Raw genomic sequence first — 17,885 nt, forward strand, 5'->3', positions numbered from 1 at the left:
TAATTATTCACATATAAACTCATATAAATAAAATTGATACAATAGATTTGATTTAAGTAGAAGAATTTTAATTTTAGAAAGAATTTTAAACTTGGATTCCAATGCATGTAAAATTCAAATGTGATATATTTAGAATGTATTTGAAATATATCGTCATATTTGACGTAATTGTTTTTTTAATATTTATTATTACTAATACCTATTATTTAGTTGTGTGGTTAGTATTTTTGGACAATTTATTTAATTTTCATATTTCATGCTTAAATTTTTTTAAAAATATAATTTTGATTTTTTAAAAGTTATACGAAGCTATCTTAATTTTATAAACTACCCCATGAGCAAAAGATGGATTTTCTAAAAACAAATAATAAAATGTGAAAACCAGTATCAAAATTAACATCGGCAATAATGTTGTTTTATTATCCGATTTTAGACGCCTCAAATTGTAACTTTAAGGTTTTTTTTAAAAAAAAATATGATGCACACATTGCGATATATAACTCAAAAACTGCGTTTAGATCGATGAATTTCAAATTAATGAATTTCAAATATATTCAGACGTATTTTTATTCTTTAAAGAATTAAGATCATAAACTTTAAATTCACGTCTTATATATTTATATAGTATTTCATGTTAATTAAAGATGAATTTCGATTTCACTCAATTATAATATTATTTAAAATTCATTCAACTTTATATTAACAATATATAAATATATTTAAAAAAAATTTATTATATCATTGTAATCAATAAAATTCTAATCGAAATCTATTGATTTAATACCACACAAAACAAAATGTCGTGGCACCAATGAAAAAAGCATATTCAAGCCCAAACTCCGTGCCCTTTTATTGGGCTTTGATTCCTCGTTCTTTTGGGTCCAGGTAGTAGAAAAGGTCCAAGGGCTTTTAATTAAATAGTTTGAGCCTAATAGGCCCATAAAAAGAAAACTTGAAGAGTCGAGTCACTCGATTTGAAAATGATCGAGCTCGAGTTTTTTTTGTGCTTGTCTAAAGTTTGTGATTGACTCCTATATTTATACTAGCTACTTTGCACACGTGGTGTATGTGTGTACAGTTTTTTTTATAATTATCTATAGATTAAAGTGAAATTTGACAAATTATCGAGGGACTAAAGTGCTATTTGAATAGTTGTAATTTAAAAAAAATAAAAACAAAAATATTTTTTGAGATTTAAAAAAATAAAAACAAAAATATAATTTTGATATAAAATAAGGGCAAAATTGAGAAATAAAAAAACAGACCAAGTTTTTTTTCTCTATTAGAAAGATTCTTAATATATAGTAATAGATATCGAATAAATTTTAAAATTAATATTTACATGTAATATATTATTATTTTTCATGATGAAGGAATCTGTCGTCGTTAACATTCGACGGGTATCGAATAAATCTCGAACTAATATAGTAGTTTATAAATCATATTAATCTGATAAATCACACTGAACAAGTTTTATGTGACAAATTAGTCCAAAAATATGTCGGTAAGGAGAATCGAACTCTTGGTCTTTATAATTGATATCTAGATAAATTATGAATACATGTATATATAATTATGAATCAAAGCAATAATATAAGAGATCCAAGGCTCCAATTTGATCTAAAATGTCGACTTCACTTGGATCCCCATAAATGAATAAATGACTTGCGATCTTCCGTAATTCCATTTCAATCAAACAGTGATACGTAAATCCTCGTATTCAGACAGCTGATCAACTGTAATTCTCGTACTTAGGAATTCGGAGCGAAATCCCTCAAATGCTGCAAAACCCATCTCCGCAGCGCACTCCACCGTCCTCATGGCCACCTGTTACTACTTTCCAACTTTTCTTCGTTTATCTTCTGATAAAATCTTCTTTTCAAACCAAATCTTTTCACAGGACTTGTGCATTTTCCAACACCGCCACAAGAATTGCTATTCCCGATTTTTGGCTTCTTCATCCAATAAATCCAGGTATTCGTCGATTATTCGTAATGGGTTTTTTCTTTGATGCAGGGTACTAGTATTTGCTTCAAAAAAATTTATGTTATTGTACTTGATATGCTATACAATATTGTGGGGTGTTTGTATTTGCGAAATTTCTGTTTCTTGTAGTTATCGGTCAAGATTTATTGAGTTGCTTGTGTTTGATTTTGAGTTAGCAAGAAGGTGAAAAGCAATGAAGATCTTTGCAGTGAGATTAGAGAATTTTTATCCACCGTTGGATATCCTGAAGATCATGTGCCCTCCATGAAGGAGCTTGCGCAGCATGGAAGGTTCGATTTTCATGGATTTTTTTTTAAAATTTTAGTGTTATGATCGGTGTTACGTTTCAGTACTGCGATAAAGTGCACACATATATTTAAACAATGGTGGAGCAGGAGACACGCTCCATCATCTGTGGTTTTAATGTATGTATTTTTTTGAACTCGTGTGCGAGTGGGATGTGGGGATATTTACATTTGGAGAAATATATTTCCCGGTTTATATGTTTTTTTCTATATCCTATTATTTCAGTGGTGGTTTAGGTGTAAAAGGATAAGATGGCATTTCTAAATTTTCGATAATCAATTATTTTACTATAGGAAAGACCTTGCACACATGGTCAGGCGAAGAGGATACAAACTTATTAGACAGATTCTTCAGTCCTCAGCTACAAGAAACTTAATCAAATTCGATATAGAGATGGACGAAACAGGAAAATTGAAGATGTTCGGGGGATCTGGAGGTGAATACTAAAAAATTTAACATCGTGCATATTTGCATTTTGATATGAATATCCGATTTAAAATCTTTGATTGGTATTTGATAGACTATTTTGTGGTCTGAAAAGGTCAGAATGAGAAACTGAAAGCCTCGGTCGGTGATGTATTACCAAGGGATGTTATGGAAGAGGGAGACTTGTATAGATATCAAGAAAAAGATGGAGACCTTTTCTCGAGTGACCAAAGGTCTGTGGCATCAGATTCAAGTATCCCGTTCATGCAGGAGAAGGTGGCTAATTTTATTAAGCATGGAAAGTTGGTTGGAATTGACGGTTAGTTCTCGAGCGCTAATTTCTATACATTCTTCGTTATTTCTCAACTTTATAGTTTTCCTTTGATGGCCTAATGTGTTTCTCTTCTAGAGTTGATCTCTGGTGTCATTGCTTGCTCCTTTTGGATTCCTATTAGTTGCTAATTGTTTTTTTAATTATTGAATTGAAGATTGTTAGGAAGCAACAATTGTCTATATTGTTCTATGTGGTAAAATGATGAAAAGGTTATGCTTAGGCTCCCATCTGGTTTAAGAAAATTTATTTGCTTTTTTACCATCAAGTGTAATATTTCTCAGAATAAATGACACTTGTTTCCATGGTTGGAATGCTTGTATAATCTATGAAGTTGGGTAATGTGAATAGAGAACCATCAATTATGTCCTCTCTAGAGCTAACTAATGCTAATTTCAAAGGAAACTTGTTTCCAATTCTTAATACAAGTAACACCCATAACCTCAGAGTTTTGACGGCTTTACCTGATTAGTGCTAATACGAGTGCTGAGATAGTCCTGTTTAGCAAGTATCGCAAAGGGTTTGGAATGTTTCCAGACGTTGGCTTTGTTAACAAGTGATTTCTTTCCTAGGATGCTGATTCGAAATTTTAGTTATTTGCTATCTTGGCAAATAAGTTAATGGTGTTCGATAATTAATTATAGCAGTACATTGCGGGAAAATAAGAAAAGGGGTTAGCCACATGTCATGTCTTGCAAATGGATTGAATAGTTGATTCCGTTTGCTTTGGGTTCTGACTTATTTTTTATACCTATATCCAAGAAGAGACCCTCTATGAAAGTTCAAAAACAATGCTTTCCATTTGCCTTCTCGAATATGTTGGAACATGTCGTCAAATCAAGTTATTTGTTTATTATTTGTTAAGAAAACAAGTCCATCTACCATAATGTTTTTTGTCATCATGACATGATATTTTGCAGGTAAATATTTATTCAATTCTTGGTTGATTTATTTTTCTAATGCTTAGATTGTGCGTTTCTGATTACAGAGAAAATATATGCCGGTGAAGGAGAGAGAGGTACTGAATCAGAAGATGCACATGAAGTGCAAAATACCTCAAGTAATCAAGGGAACAACAATCTTTTGTTACAAAGCTCTATTGGTGGTGAAACATTAAATATAAATTCCATGTACTTCACCCGCTTCAAAGGAAACGTCTCAGTCGCTTTCTTTTTCTACGAACTTTTTTTTTCTTGTTCGATTGCATCACTGCATCTGATTTATACAGGAACACCTGCGTCTCAAAAGAAGAGCAAACACCTGTGAATCACAAAAATGATCTAGATGATGAGGTCTGTGTGCACCATAATTTCAATCTTGGCCATGATTTATTTGGATTATGACATTGTATGACTTTTCCAGTTTCTTCAAAATTCACCTTGATTTATCTGGATGGAATGATTGCTTTTGACTGCTATTTATGTTGTTTAAAATGGCAGGAAATGAAAGCAGAGAATCTAGCTGAGGTTAACCGCCTCAAGGTCATGCTGGTACGCTCTGAGTAATTTAACTATACTATAACATGTGATTTTTCTTCGACTTTTCTCGTGTGATCGCTTTAGTGCTTTGTTGTTGTCTGTTCTTAGCATCAGAAGGAATTAGAACTGGATCAATTGAAGAAGCAGATTGAGAAAGAAAAGGTGCAAATTTTTATGCATAAATAACTATTTCATGATTTTACAAGCCTAAATTATATTTCAAATGTATAAATAAAAAAGCGCTAGAAATACCATTTTTATGAGAAAATGGACAGTGAAAATGCCTATTGATTTAATATCTCAGGCTTATTTGTCTACTTTGCAAAACAATGCGGAAATAGAGATCAACAGAGCACAGAAACTTATTTCTGAAAAAGAGACTGAATTATATGCTGCAGAAGGAAGTTTATCCGGACTGAAAGAGGTATTGCATTTTCTATTTGTTATGCTGAAAAATTGGGTCAGTGATTCAGAGATATTTAGCTTATAAGTATTTCATCGAGAGAGCTTTTTCAAAATAAACAAAAGCAATTTCGTGTTTTAATACAATAGTAAAAGTCACATTTGCTGCTGGGCTTTTGGCCTTTTTAAGCACTGTGTTAAAACTTCTCTATCCAAAATGACTTTCCAAAAACAGTTTTTAAATCTGGTTTCATTAACTAGATGCATTCAAAGTCTGTGGATGGTCATTTCTCGGTAACATTTGTATCAAATCATCGAAATTTGAACTTGCGACATCCACAGACCACACTTGATGTGAACGCAAAGCAAATGGCAGAAGGCCAGAACAAATTTCCAACGGGTCAACCCTGGATCTTGGTTAAGCTTTTAGTCCATTTGCAATAATATATTTCGGAGACAATGAAAACGAACCCACTTCTAGCCTTTGCTATTATTTTACCACAGATTTTGAATTTTTTTATCAAGAATAAAGATAACATCTCTTTGTTTCAGACAAATCATTTATTTACCGAGGTGAAGTTGCCTTTTCTTTTAGGTTGAGGTCAAATATACGGGATATGGGGAGATTGTAGAACTGGCTGGGAGCTTCAACGGTTGGCATCACAAAATAAAAATGGATCCACACTTATCATCCATTGGTGTCGGCCCTACTGAAACGAGGTTTAATGCTCATTTTCGTTTATATCAATTTATCAGATTATCAGTGCTCAACCGTTGTTCATAGTTTTGGTTTTGTACCCGCGATACATTTTATTAATAGGACCACAAATTAAACATGCTACCAAAAATTTTCAGGAAATCTCAACTTTGGAGAACAGTATTGTGGCTCTATCCCGGAATTTATGAGGTTTGTTCAACAGATCACCGTGTGTTCTTAACTATCATCTGATCGTGCATACATCCCTCCAAAAATCCAACAAGATTTATGACATTCGGTTTACGAACATAGGAGGAAGAAAGAACTTTGCAATACTTTGGAGGGTGTGGTGGCTTCGACCTTCAACTGCTTCTTTGAAACACACTCATTTCTTTAATTCATCACCACTCTACAATACAAGGGATATAATCTTATCTGTCTGCTTACAATGTTGTTCTTGGTTCGCAGATAAAATTTGTCGTCGATGGTGATTGGAGGATTGATCCTTCAATGGAATCAGTTACTAGAGACAACTTGCATAACAACATACTTAAAGTAGGTAGCTGACAATCCTTAGCTTGCAAATAACATCGACAGTCTAAGTGTTTGATATAGGTGATTTAATAATAAGCATCAAATCTTATATAAAGTGATGTTACAAATTATTTAACATCAATTAAAATAGAAATATTTTATAATTAACTTAGTTTTTTTCACACTTTGTAATGAAAATTTCTCAATAGATAAGACTCAAGATTCACCATCTCACATCAACCGATGTGCTTTACTTTCCAATGTTCCTAGTGAAATTAATATTAAGCTTATTAAATTATTCATATCATATGATAATAAAATAACAATGAAAAATGAAATATAAGTTGATGAAAACAAACATTTATATTCAAGCCATCAACCTACAAATTCCTTCTGTTCCATTTCGTGTCGTTCCGCGTGTCCCGTTCCGTTCCGCCGTTAAATACCCGTTTTCGATATATGAAACGTCGATACAAGCCATCAACCTACACACCTCGAAATCTCGTCAAGGTTGCATCCGTTCCGATTCCAGAACGCCCGTTCCGATTCCAGAACGCCCGTACCGTTCCCGTTCCGGCGAACCATGCTTATACATGATAATCATGTGTTGGGTTCTATTTCATTTTTTTTATCACGTTGTCCACTGAATGTCAGTCGGGTGTTAGGGACCCGTCCTAATTAAATATTTACGCAAATGAGTTCATTTATGAATCTCATACGGCCAATTGTTGTTATTAATGTATAAGCTAAGGGAGCGGTCCTAATTAAATATTAGTAAAAGCTTATGTGAGACGGTATATTTCGTGAGACAGATATCTTATTTGGGTCTTTCATGAAAAAATATTACTTTTTATGATAAAAGTATTAATTTTTATTGTGAATATTGGTATAATTGACCCGTCTCATAGATAAAATTCGTGAGACTGTCTCACAAGAGAATTACTCTTAAATTTACGCACTGATCATTGTTATTTTCAAATATAAAAATTTAATATACTATATTATTATTTATATGCAATCAAATGTCAAAAAAAGTAGGGATACAAAAATTATGTTTATTTATTTTTTAATTTCTAAATTTACACCAACTCACGTATGTTTCTCGACGCACAATGTACCAGTGACTGCGCAAATTCCATTCCGCCTACTCACGTACACTTTCTCGTCCACAGAGTACAGGTTTGACGGCTCTGTAATTTGACCAATATCAACCGTTGGATACTATCTATTGATAGCTGGCACCATCGCAAAGCCCTCCATCTCAATTGGGGCCCACTCTCTAACAATCGGGTAATTGTTGGTTTGGAAACTGAAACTGGGGTATATTCAGATCCGTGTTCCTATATATATCACCCCTTCTCTTCAAGTTTGAACACCGTTTTCATTTTCTCAAATCTCCCTCCCTTCTTATCTACATTGGAGTAACAATATATTTCAGATCTGAAGCCTCTGTGTTGATTAAAGGTACTCATTTGCGTTTTAAAGCATTTTCCTGTTTTAGATCTGGTTAGATTGCTCTCTCTCTTGTTTAGATCCGTGGCTCTACTGTGTGTTTTTGCTTTTTAGGTTGAATGTTGGCAGATTTGATGGTTTTTTCGAAGTTTTTTTTATTTTACTTGAGGTGGAAATGTTCCGAGAATGACGAACCTAATGAATTTAAAGATGCTGCGTTTCTTTTTCCAGATCCGTTGCATATTTTTGTTGCAACATGGAAATGTCTGTGTAATGATTCTCGTTTGATGTTTCCGGTTTTAGGATAAATGTTAACCGATTTGACGAGTGTAGTTTTTTAGTTGTCATGGAGGTAATTGTTTTTGCATGTTCTTTCCTCGTGAGATTCAGATCTCGTTGAACGTAGTACATCATGGCGAGAATGTTGTGGTTTATGATTTTTCATTGAAATTTTCTGTCTTTTAGATTTTTTGGGTATTCCTAAGTATTATCGACAAAATGTGAACTTGTTTTCTGAGATGCATTTTCATTTGCTATTTTGTGACAATTCGAATTTTGTACTAAAAGTAATATTCGTTTATATTTTTTGTGTGAAATTTAATTTAAAAAAAACTATTTTCTAATCGCGGACAGGTACTTGTGTTCTATGTGCGATTTTTGTGGTGGAGACTTGACGTTGCAAATTACATCAGGCGGCAAAATTAATTTTAGATTTAAATGAATTCCGTGTTTCCATTTTGCTTTTATTTTTGCATTAAGTCCAAATTTTAAGTTTCCCGTTTATATTCTCCTAGAGATTGAATATAGATCTGTCTAAGATTCCACATTGTTATCCTTTAATGCACATGGTTTATATGCTTTGGATCTGATGTTCTGCATCTGACTTAACGCATTCCTTTTATTACTTTTCAGGCATAATATGGACACCTTCCTGTTCACCTCAGAATCTGTAAATGAAGGTCACCCCGACAAACTTTGCGACCAAGTCTCTGATGCCATTCTCGATGCTTGCTTGGAGCAGGATCCGGAGAGCAAAGTTGCATGTGAAACATGCACAAAAACTAATATGGTAATGGTCTTTGGCGAGATCACAACAAAGGCAAATGTGAACTATGAGAAGATTGTTCGTGATACGTGCAGAGGCATTGGATTCATATCACCTGATGTTGGTCTTGATGCTGACCACTGCAAAGTTCTAGTCAACATCGAACAACAGAGCCCGGACATTGCCCAGGGAGTTCACGGCCACCTCACCAAGAAACCTGAGGAAATTGGAGCTGGTGACCAAGGTCACATGTTTGGATATGCCACCGATGAAACACCCGAACTTATGCCACTCACTCATGTCCTTGCCACCAAGCTCGGGGCCAAGCTCACAGAAGTGAGGAAAAACAACACTTGCCCATGGCTAAGACCTGATGGTAAAACACAAGTTACAGTTGAATACAAGAATGACAATGGGGCCATGATCCCTATTCGAGTCCATACAGTTCTCATCTCAACCCAGCATGACGAAACAGTCGCGAATGATCAGATTGCAGAAGACTTGAAGGAGCATGTGATCAAGCCTGTGATCCCCTCCCGGTACCTTGATGACAACACAATTTTCCACCTTAACCCATCTGGCCGATTCGTCATTGGTGGCCCGCATGGAGATGCAGGACTCACTGGTCGGAAAATCATCATAGACACTTATGGTGGCTGGGGTGCTCATGGTGGCGGTGCTTTCTCCGGAAAGGATCCCACAAAGGTGGACAGAAGTGGGGCATATGTCATTAGGCAGGCAGCCAAGAGCATAGTTGCTTCAGGGCTTGCTCGTCGATGCATTGTGCAAGTTTCCTATGCTATTGGTGTAGCAGAACCACTTTCAGTGTTTGTTGACACCTACAAGACGGGTAAGATCCGAGACAAGGACATACTCGCGCTCATCAAGGAGAACTTTGATTTTAGGCCTGGAATGATCGCCATCAACCTCGATTTGAAGAGAGGGGGCAAATTTAGGTACCAGAAAACTGCTGCTTACGGTCATTTTGGGCGCGATGATCCTGATTTCACTTGGGAAACTGTTAAAATTCTGAAGCCTAAAGCTTGAATTTGTGGCCAGACACGTAAGATCATTGTTCCTTAGCAAGAGTAGAAAATAATACTGGATTGTTTTGTGCTTTAAAAATGCTTCTTAGAAGGAAGTGTATCTGTGTCGTTTAAGTTTGTATTACTATGTTGTCATTGAATATGTCTGATCAATAAAATTCAGGGTTTGTTTCAACCTACCCGTGCAGGCACTGCCTGCACGGGCAATGAACGGTCCGGATCACTCCACATGAGTGATCCGGGCCCACCTCCCTGTAAAAAAAAAAAAAAAAATTGGCTCGAAAAAATCCGAGCCGTTGGATCGACCCCTGCAGGGGTCGACCGAACCAAAATTCAGAGGATCGAATCAGTCTCGACTCTCGTAATTTTTCATCGTTTATGAAAGATATTTCATTCAGTTATGCATTATTTTTCCTCCCAACTAATGTCAGATCCACTGTATTTTATCCTTTAAAACGGATATAAATCCACCACTCCATTATATATGCTATTGCGCCGACGTGCCTGTTTTTACAATATTTATTTTTATAATTCTTTTGATTAATATATCTATTCTATTTTATTAAGGGTGATGATATGATAGTAACCACCTTAGGGACACCAACTTTTTCTTCCAATTTTAATACTAATATTACATTTTTGTTTTTATTTTTAATTTCAACACATTTTTATTTTTATTTTTTTTTATTTCAACAAGTCAAATATCAATTTGGTCCCTCAATAATTTGTCAAATTTCACTTTAGTCCATCGATAATGATAAAAAAGATTGCAAAATAACTAGTATAAATGAAGACTCGGTTGACTTACTCACCGCCGACGGATTCCAGATATCGCATTATTAACTAAACAGGCATGCATGGAAACGAGGATTAGTTGACGGATAGTTTCTTAAATGCTCTACTTCTAGGTGGAAAGACATTGTGAGTCACGGACGAGATCTCTCGAGCCTCGCCGGAGATTTAGTCAATTAGGTTTCACCCGAGTAACGGGATGACATCCAATAGAGAAGGGGACCTTTAGTTAGGCAAGCACTGATGAGGGAGGCGTGTAGGTTAGTCCTTTATGGTTCCCGCGAAACTAAGGTAACTACAGTATATGGGTCCACTGTGAAAGCGAAGATCAAAATATAATTATAAGAAATAGTGAAATATTTAATTGCAATTTTGATATATGAATTAAAAAAATAAATAAATAAAAAAATCAAAGTAAAAATTGAATCTGCAACTTGATGTCTAACAAATAAATACTCTATTCGTTGAACTACGTTTGATTTGTACTACAATTTTAATATTTTATTAATATATATAATTATTAAAATAGATGGACATAACAAATTAGTTATTTTAAGTGTTTCAAACTTAATAATATAATAATAATAATAATCATATAGATGTATATATAAAAAGAAAACTTTCTGTGAGATATTTATAAATTTGAATTGAATATACTAAAAAATCATTATGTTTCTCTGTGTTTCATTCTGTAGAATTTTATGATTTTAGATATTTGTACAAATGCATAGTATTAACAAAACAGAAAAATAATAGATACAAATATACATAAAATAATGTTAATATTTTGAAATTTTTTAATTTTAAAATAATTTCACGCACATTAGCTACAAGATATAATGACCAAAGTTTTAACTACGAGTTTTAAAAATAAGTAATACTTATTAATTATTTTTACAAATTTTGACATATTTACTTTAAGATATTGCTAATTATTTAATTAATTACCAATTTCTTTATGAAATTTACGGGGTCAGACTCTGAACAGATACACATAATTTAATACCAAGGATATGATCTTGGTTCAATTATTAAAAATATATATATATATTTGCTTATGTTAAAAGCTATATACTCATAATAAATCAGTGTGTAGAAGAAGAAAGAGATGGCTCGGAGCATCACATACATCACCGGCTCTCAGCTTTCCTCTCTCAAGAACCGCCCGAATATCGCCATTGTCGATGTCAGGTATACGATGATATGGAACTCACGTTTGTTTGATTTTGCGGAATATGATTAAATAATTTGTTGGGAAATGTTAATGTTTGTCAGGGATGATGAAAGGAGCTCCGATGGGCATATATCTGGCTCGCTTCACTTTGCTAGCGACTCATTTGTTGACAAAATGCCCAATCTAATCGAAGCTGCTAAAGGCAAAGATACCCTTGTTTTCCATTGTGCTCTCAGCCAGGTGTGATTTACTGGATTACGTTTCGTTTGCCATGAATTTTCCCTTTCTCCTTCGATGCGAATGTGGGTTATTGGCGTTTGATCATTATAACGTGTTTAATAGGATCTGGTTAGTTTTCTGTGCTGTACTTTATGTTCGTATAGAGGAAGATACAAATTCACAATCATCTTGGGCTTTGTTGACAGTTGACTTTGAATTCCATTATGGAGAGGGTTAAGTTTGAGAGTTTTCTCATTTAGTGTACCAGTCGACGTCTTAGGAATGGCCGAAACTATGTACTGTGATTGATTGAGTTGTTTTTAAGATCGAAGAAATTAAGTTGAGCTCTCATGGCCAATTTGGTTGTTAACAAGCTCACTTTCTCAATGGTACGAGTATTCGTGTCTTTATAGAACCTGTATCCTAACTCAAGATTGACTATTGTTTTTAAGGTAGTGCTTCTTTTTGGGATTTCTCTCAATCTTAATCTAAATCTTTATATACTTGGTTTTGTCTTGTATTCATTAGTCATTTGATCAGTTGGATGATCATAAGAATGAGTTCACAAGAGATAGATCAGTTTCTAAGTGGATCTGACATGCTAGCCTCTGTTCTGTTTTCGCATTTCGGTTTAATTCTCTTCTGTTCCATGCGCCGTGAAATTTAGATTATTGGGCTGTTAAGGATGTTTATGCACTCTGGGAAGGAACCAAAGCATTAGCTGCTCATAATATTCCTCAAGGTGGACAAAATAATTATGCATCTCTTACCTAAACTTGTGGGATCTTGGATCATTGAACTTCTGTTTCAAATGACACATTGAAGGCAAACTAGCCGCACTCTACCTTAGTATCTTCTTCGTTCTGGTTTTATGTTCCATCAAACCTTCTAACAGTAGGGATTTTGGTATTTCATTTTGGGTGGGTCGGGGGTGCAAATTGTAGTCTAAACTGGTCTGCATCCCAAGTTAAAAGTTGGAAATAGTTCGGTTGGCTGAACCAAAGATTTAGACACTATAAACTTTTAGTCTACAGTGTCGCTCGAGCATTATAAAATTTGCAAAACATGAAGTTATGTATCCAGTAGGTGCCTTTGAGTGCAATTAGAATGCATAGAATCAAATTAGGCCTCTGCCTATAGTTAGCACATAAGTCTGAATTACTCAATTCGTTGAGAGTTCACGTTTACAAGATCCATGCCAGTGAAAAGCCACAAGAATGAAAGCCTGAACTATTTTTCAGGTACGCGGACCCAAATGTGCACAAAGGCTTACAGATTATATCGCTACCATGAAAGAAGACGTGGGAATAAAAAATGTCATGGTTCTGGAACGTGGGTATAATGGTTGGGAGGCTTCTGGAAAGCCCATTTGTCGCTGTACTGAAGTGCCGTGCAAGGGGGAGAAAGCTTAACTCCCTGTTTTAGTCAAACCAAGAATGCTCATATTGCTATGAGCCTATTATCTCTTGGGGCATTGACATGGAATTATGTCCCAAAATGGTGTGCTTACATTGTATCATTTAATTATCGAGAATGTTTTCTTCTGACTTTTGAAGGAATCTAAACTCATTGGATTCAACGTGATTATATGATTTTACTCCCGCATGTTCGTTTGTATGTTAGGAAACCCGTACGTAATGTAAAGCCTTCGGTCAAAGACTTTGCTGGTGAATATCTGTAATTCTGTGGTTGATCCCATGTTATTTTTAAAAAAGAAAACAAAATGTAAGAAAATTGAAATTTAAACAGAAACTTAAATTATTTTTTTCGGATTATAACAAAGTTTTCATAAATTGGTCTTTTGTCCCTTAGTTTCAGAATCAATTGGCTCTTCGGGCATTGAATCTTATAGTATAAAAGGAATTTGAATACTGAATAACCCAAAGGTCGGGTACCAATGCAAGATGATAAGTGATAAATATTAAATCTGTAGATTATGTTACACTTAGATAAATATCGATTTTACACCGAGAGAAATATCTCATAAAATCGAATGGTAAGATCTGCAAATTGACATTTTGAGTGCTCGACCTGAACTCAGAAAGGCTAGCTGATACTTAAATTCCATATTTCTATCATTTTTTATAAAATGGAAAATTCAAATTTATTCGTAAATGTGTTACAAAAATCTCGATTGTATTCGTCCTTTTCAAATTTGGATGGATGATGTATCAACGAGGCCGCAGCTCGTAAAACATTTTGAAATTATCACGTTGTTTCTTGAATAATATTTTTCTGAAATTAGTTTGACTTTTACAAGTCTTGTTATTAAATTGAGATTCAGGGATTTATCATTGCAAATTATGCTTCTTTTTCCTGGAAATTCATTCAATTCCGCAAGTTAGACGTTATCATTCGGGCGTGTTCCTTGCCAAAAGAAACTCAAATAAACGCATTGCAAGATTTTGGAAATGTTATATTTCACTGTAGTTTTGCAAAGTTGTGTTCTTTATGATTATCTTATAATAGTTTTTTTTAAAAAAAAATAGAGGAAAAATATGTGATGCTTTAAATTAGATTAATACAATTAAAATTGGTCGAATTTTTTTTCCCAGGTTGGTTTTTTTGGCATCAATGGAGCTTGTGGGATCCATAAAAAAATTTATAAATAATTCCCAAGTATAACATAATATAGTTAACTAATAAGCTAATTTTATAAATAATTATTGTTCTCGCAATCTAAAATACCTCCCTTGTGAGATCCATAAAAAAAAATCTTTCAATATTCTTCGACCTCCCTATCGCTTGATTATCTGTCTATCGATATGTTTTAGATGATTCTTCTACACTTGATTGTATAATTTTTGTGGTACATCAAAATATGCATCCGTCGAAAAGAGTTTTTTCAAGTTGAAGTTGCTCAAAACTTATCTTCGATTAACTATCTTACAAGAAAAACTAAATGACTTGATTATGTTATCGATTAAGATAAAATTGGTTACAAAATCTATTATACAAACTTAATCAATATTTTCGCTTTCAAAACTACGAGATAAACAATATTAAAGTAACTATGTACTAGTTCGAGAAATGAATTTCATATTTTGTTTAGATAATATTGATTTTATTAATATTTGTTTATGACATAAATTTATCTAAATTTTTTTTAAAAAAATTTCATATTATTTTTATTATGATCTTTTCGATTAAAAAACATATAAATATTAATCTTTCCTGACTTTTGTGTGTGTGTGTGTGTGTTTGGCCTAACATTCGATGAAGTCGTTTTCAATTTAATTTTTCTTTGAAAACGCAAATGTCGGAAGCAGGTACGTGGACGGTGGGCAGTTCTCCAATAGTCTCGTGCATCGGCTTTAATCTAATTTAAATTTCAGTTTGACCACTGTTATTTGAAGAGTAGGTCTCTTGTGAGACGATTTCACGAAACTTTATCTGTGAGACGGATAAACCCTATCGCTATTCACAATAAAAAATAATATTTTAGCATAAAAAATAATAATTTTTCATGGATGATCCAAATAAGATATATGTCATACAAAATATGACCCGTAAGATCGTCTCACGCAAGTTTTTGTTTTATCTGAAATATTATGCCATTAACAGCTCTAATCACAATTAATTATAATGTCGAATAATTTTAAATATTTTATCTGAAAACTGAAAAGGACAAAATCAATTGGGGTGGTAGTTATCATCCACGAAATTTCCTAGTAGTTTAAGCTCATTTTTAATGGACAAAAACTTGTGTGAGACGATATCACAAATCGTATTTTGTGATACGGATATCTTATTTGGTTCATTCATGAAAAGTATTACTTTTTATACTAAGAGTACTACTTTTTATTGTAAATTTCGGTAGGGTTGACCCATCTCATAGGAAAGATTCGTGAGACCATCTCACAAGAGATCTACTCTTCTCTGTGTTATAATTCATGTTAATTACCTCTTTAAATATCTCCTCTATAAATTTTGTATAAAAAAAACGAAACTCCATTCTTTATATTATAATACATGTATATAATCTAACATATAATATATTCAAAACCGGATTATAAAAAACAACTATCTTCATTAAAATAAAAATTGTGTGTGTTGGAATTTATATTTGGAATTTTTTATATAATTAAAAACATCGAAAATGAAAAAATTCCCTTGTCTCGAAATCAGGAATCCCGATAAACACACTTGATCTAAGTTCTAATCCAAATATATTTAGGAAATTAATTAATTACAGATATACATCCATTGCCTACGTAATTAATTACCAAAAAATAGCGTCACGGCTTGGCGTCACCATATATATAATATATATATAAATATAAATATATATATATATATATATATAATATAACATTAAAATGTCCCAAAAGACCAAGATCCAACGGTTTATAAGAATCTTGAAAACAGGGAAAAGTTTGATTTAATAAATCTGACGGTGGGCTTTTTTTGATACTTTTAATGGTTGCTTAGTCTACAAGCTTAACGATGATGATAAAGTTCCTATATGAGTCAGATGTCTTGAACCAAATGAGAACATAAACCGAGGTAAGTGTATGAGTAGACAAACACTCGGAAAGAAAAGACAACAAACATCGACTCTCAGAACATACTTGTAAAAAGAAGGTTCGACACTACTGTCCCACTGGATCTGGACTATTGATTTTAAAGAAACTGGTGGACCCCATATATATGTGTATAAATCTGGGATTTTGATCTTTTCATGGGACAGTGTCCCACAAAGTAGGATGAAATCTTCCCTTGTAAAATATTTCAATAATATTACGTTTGCATATGATAATTGATCACACGATACTAGTAAATATCAATCCACGTCACCACGATTTTCATTTCGGTTGAATCTGTGTAGCCCCATTCTTACATAATACAATTAATTTTTTAGCCACTTGTTCATGATATTTAACTTTGACGTGAATAATGAAATTCATGGTACCAATAATTTACTTGGCAAAAATTTTTGAAGTGTGCAACCTGACATCGTTTCATTGGCCCAACTTTCTGGAATAAAAGTTCCAAACTTTCATCCCATGGAGTTCCCATTTTTCTTGAATAAAAAATTGAATTATTGGCGGTAACATTTTGCAGTTACATTAGACAACCTTACCCGGTTGATATCTATAATTTGTATCAATATGACCTCGTTTAGTACTTGGGATAGGATAAGTAAATGATTAATAATTAAAGTGATTAAAAAATGAGATATATGGATTAATAGTATGGTGAGATAAATAACATGGTGTTTGGTATGATTTTAAAATGATGGATTAATTTTGTAAATTTTATTGTAATGACCAAAATGTTCCAAATGCTAATTAAATATATATTCTTAAAATAATTGTAAATATTCTTAAAATAATTAAAATAGCATTAATATTTTGAATGTTAATGTTAATAAAGTTTTAGTAATAATTACAATATTATTGTTTTTTCTTAAAATAATTATAAATATTCTTAAAATAATTTGATAGATAATTAAATATTAATAATTAATAATTAAAATAGTAGTAATATTTTGAATATTAATTTTAATGTTAAATAAAGTTTAGTGATATTAAAATATTATTGTTTTTTTAAATAATTATGAATATTCTTAAAATAATTAAATAGATAATTAAATATTTATAATTATAATTTATGTTTATTAAAATTAATTTAAATATATTTGAAAATTTTACGATAATCATTAAATACAATAAATTAGAATTTAATAAATATTTATTTTTATAAGAGATAAGAAGATAAAAATATAATTTGTCGTATGTTGATAACTTATCCCACTTAATTTTTTAGATTAATAATCAAATAATTAATCATAAAATTAGGTCTTAAACCAGGTCAAAATGGTTATTAATATATCTTAAAATTTTAACCAAACATTAGATAAGTATGTGATTATTCATCTATCATTCTTTAATCACATCAACCAAACACACCCTATAAGTTTTACTTTTAAAGTTTTTATTTTTTATTTTATGACACAACCAAATTACTTTTAACATTTAAATACGGTAGTGGAGA

General features: G+C 32.7%; 3 protein-coding genes across 5 annotated transcripts; all 3 read left to right on the top strand.

Moving 5' to 3' along the window:
* Window positions 1–1,604: 1,604 nt before the first annotated feature.
* LOC142551828 (uncharacterized) lies at window positions 1,605–4,953 on the top strand. 2 transcript variants are annotated; one of them, XM_075661256.1, is made up of 9 exons: window positions 1,605–1,974; window positions 2,159–2,276; window positions 2,586–2,728; window positions 2,834–3,037; window positions 4,038–4,179; window positions 4,278–4,396; window positions 4,489–4,539; window positions 4,636–4,689; window positions 4,832–4,953. In XM_075661256.1, the coding sequence occupies exons 1-6, from the start codon at window positions 1,779–1,781 to the stop codon at window positions 4,390–4,392; spliced, it is 918 nt and encodes a 305-aa protein (XP_075517371.1). In that variant the 5' UTR covers window positions 1,605–1,778; the 3' UTR covers window positions 4,393–4,396; window positions 4,489–4,539; window positions 4,636–4,689; window positions 4,832–4,953. The 2 variants fall into 2 exon arrangements, with proteins under 2 accessions (XP_075517371.1, XP_075517370.1); XM_075661255.1 differs by lacking the exons at window positions 4,489–4,539; window positions 4,636–4,689; window positions 4,832–4,953 and having other exon boundaries at window positions 4,038–4,342.
* Window positions 4,940–9,878, top strand: LOC142551827 (S-adenosylmethionine synthase 1-like). Of its 2 annotated transcripts, XM_075661252.1 has the most exons (5): window positions 4,940–4,951; window positions 5,525–5,649; window positions 5,785–5,836; window positions 6,095–6,181; window positions 8,525–9,878. In XM_075661252.1, the coding sequence occupies exons 4-5, from the start codon at window positions 6,111–6,113 to the stop codon at window positions 9,702–9,704; spliced, it is 1,251 nt and encodes a 416-aa protein (XP_075517367.1). In that variant the 5' UTR covers window positions 4,940–4,951; window positions 5,525–5,649; window positions 5,785–5,836; window positions 6,095–6,110; the 3' UTR covers window positions 9,705–9,878. The 2 variants fall into 2 exon arrangements, with proteins under 2 accessions (XP_075517367.1, XP_075517369.1); XM_075661254.1 differs by lacking the exons at window positions 4,940–4,951; window positions 5,525–5,649; window positions 5,785–5,836; window positions 6,095–6,181 and adding an exon at window positions 7,385–7,624.
* A 1,650-nt stretch (window positions 9,879–11,528) lies between these two features.
* Window positions 11,529–13,579, top strand: LOC142551829 (dual specificity phosphatase Cdc25-like). The gene is made up of 3 exons (XM_075661257.1): window positions 11,529–11,686; window positions 11,771–11,909; window positions 13,130–13,579. The coding sequence occupies exons 1-3, from the start codon at window positions 11,604–11,606 to the stop codon at window positions 13,298–13,300; spliced, it is 393 nt and encodes a 130-aa protein (XP_075517372.1). The 5' UTR covers window positions 11,529–11,603; the 3' UTR covers window positions 13,301–13,579.
* Window positions 13,580–17,885: the final 4,306 nt, after the last annotated feature.

The sequence above is a fragment of the Primulina tabacum genome, chromosome 7 (genome assembly GCF_025594145.1).
Source record: "Primulina tabacum isolate GXHZ01 chromosome 7, ASM2559414v2, whole genome shotgun sequence".
NCBI lineage: Eukaryota > Viridiplantae > Streptophyta > Magnoliopsida > Lamiales > Gesneriaceae > Primulina > Primulina tabacum.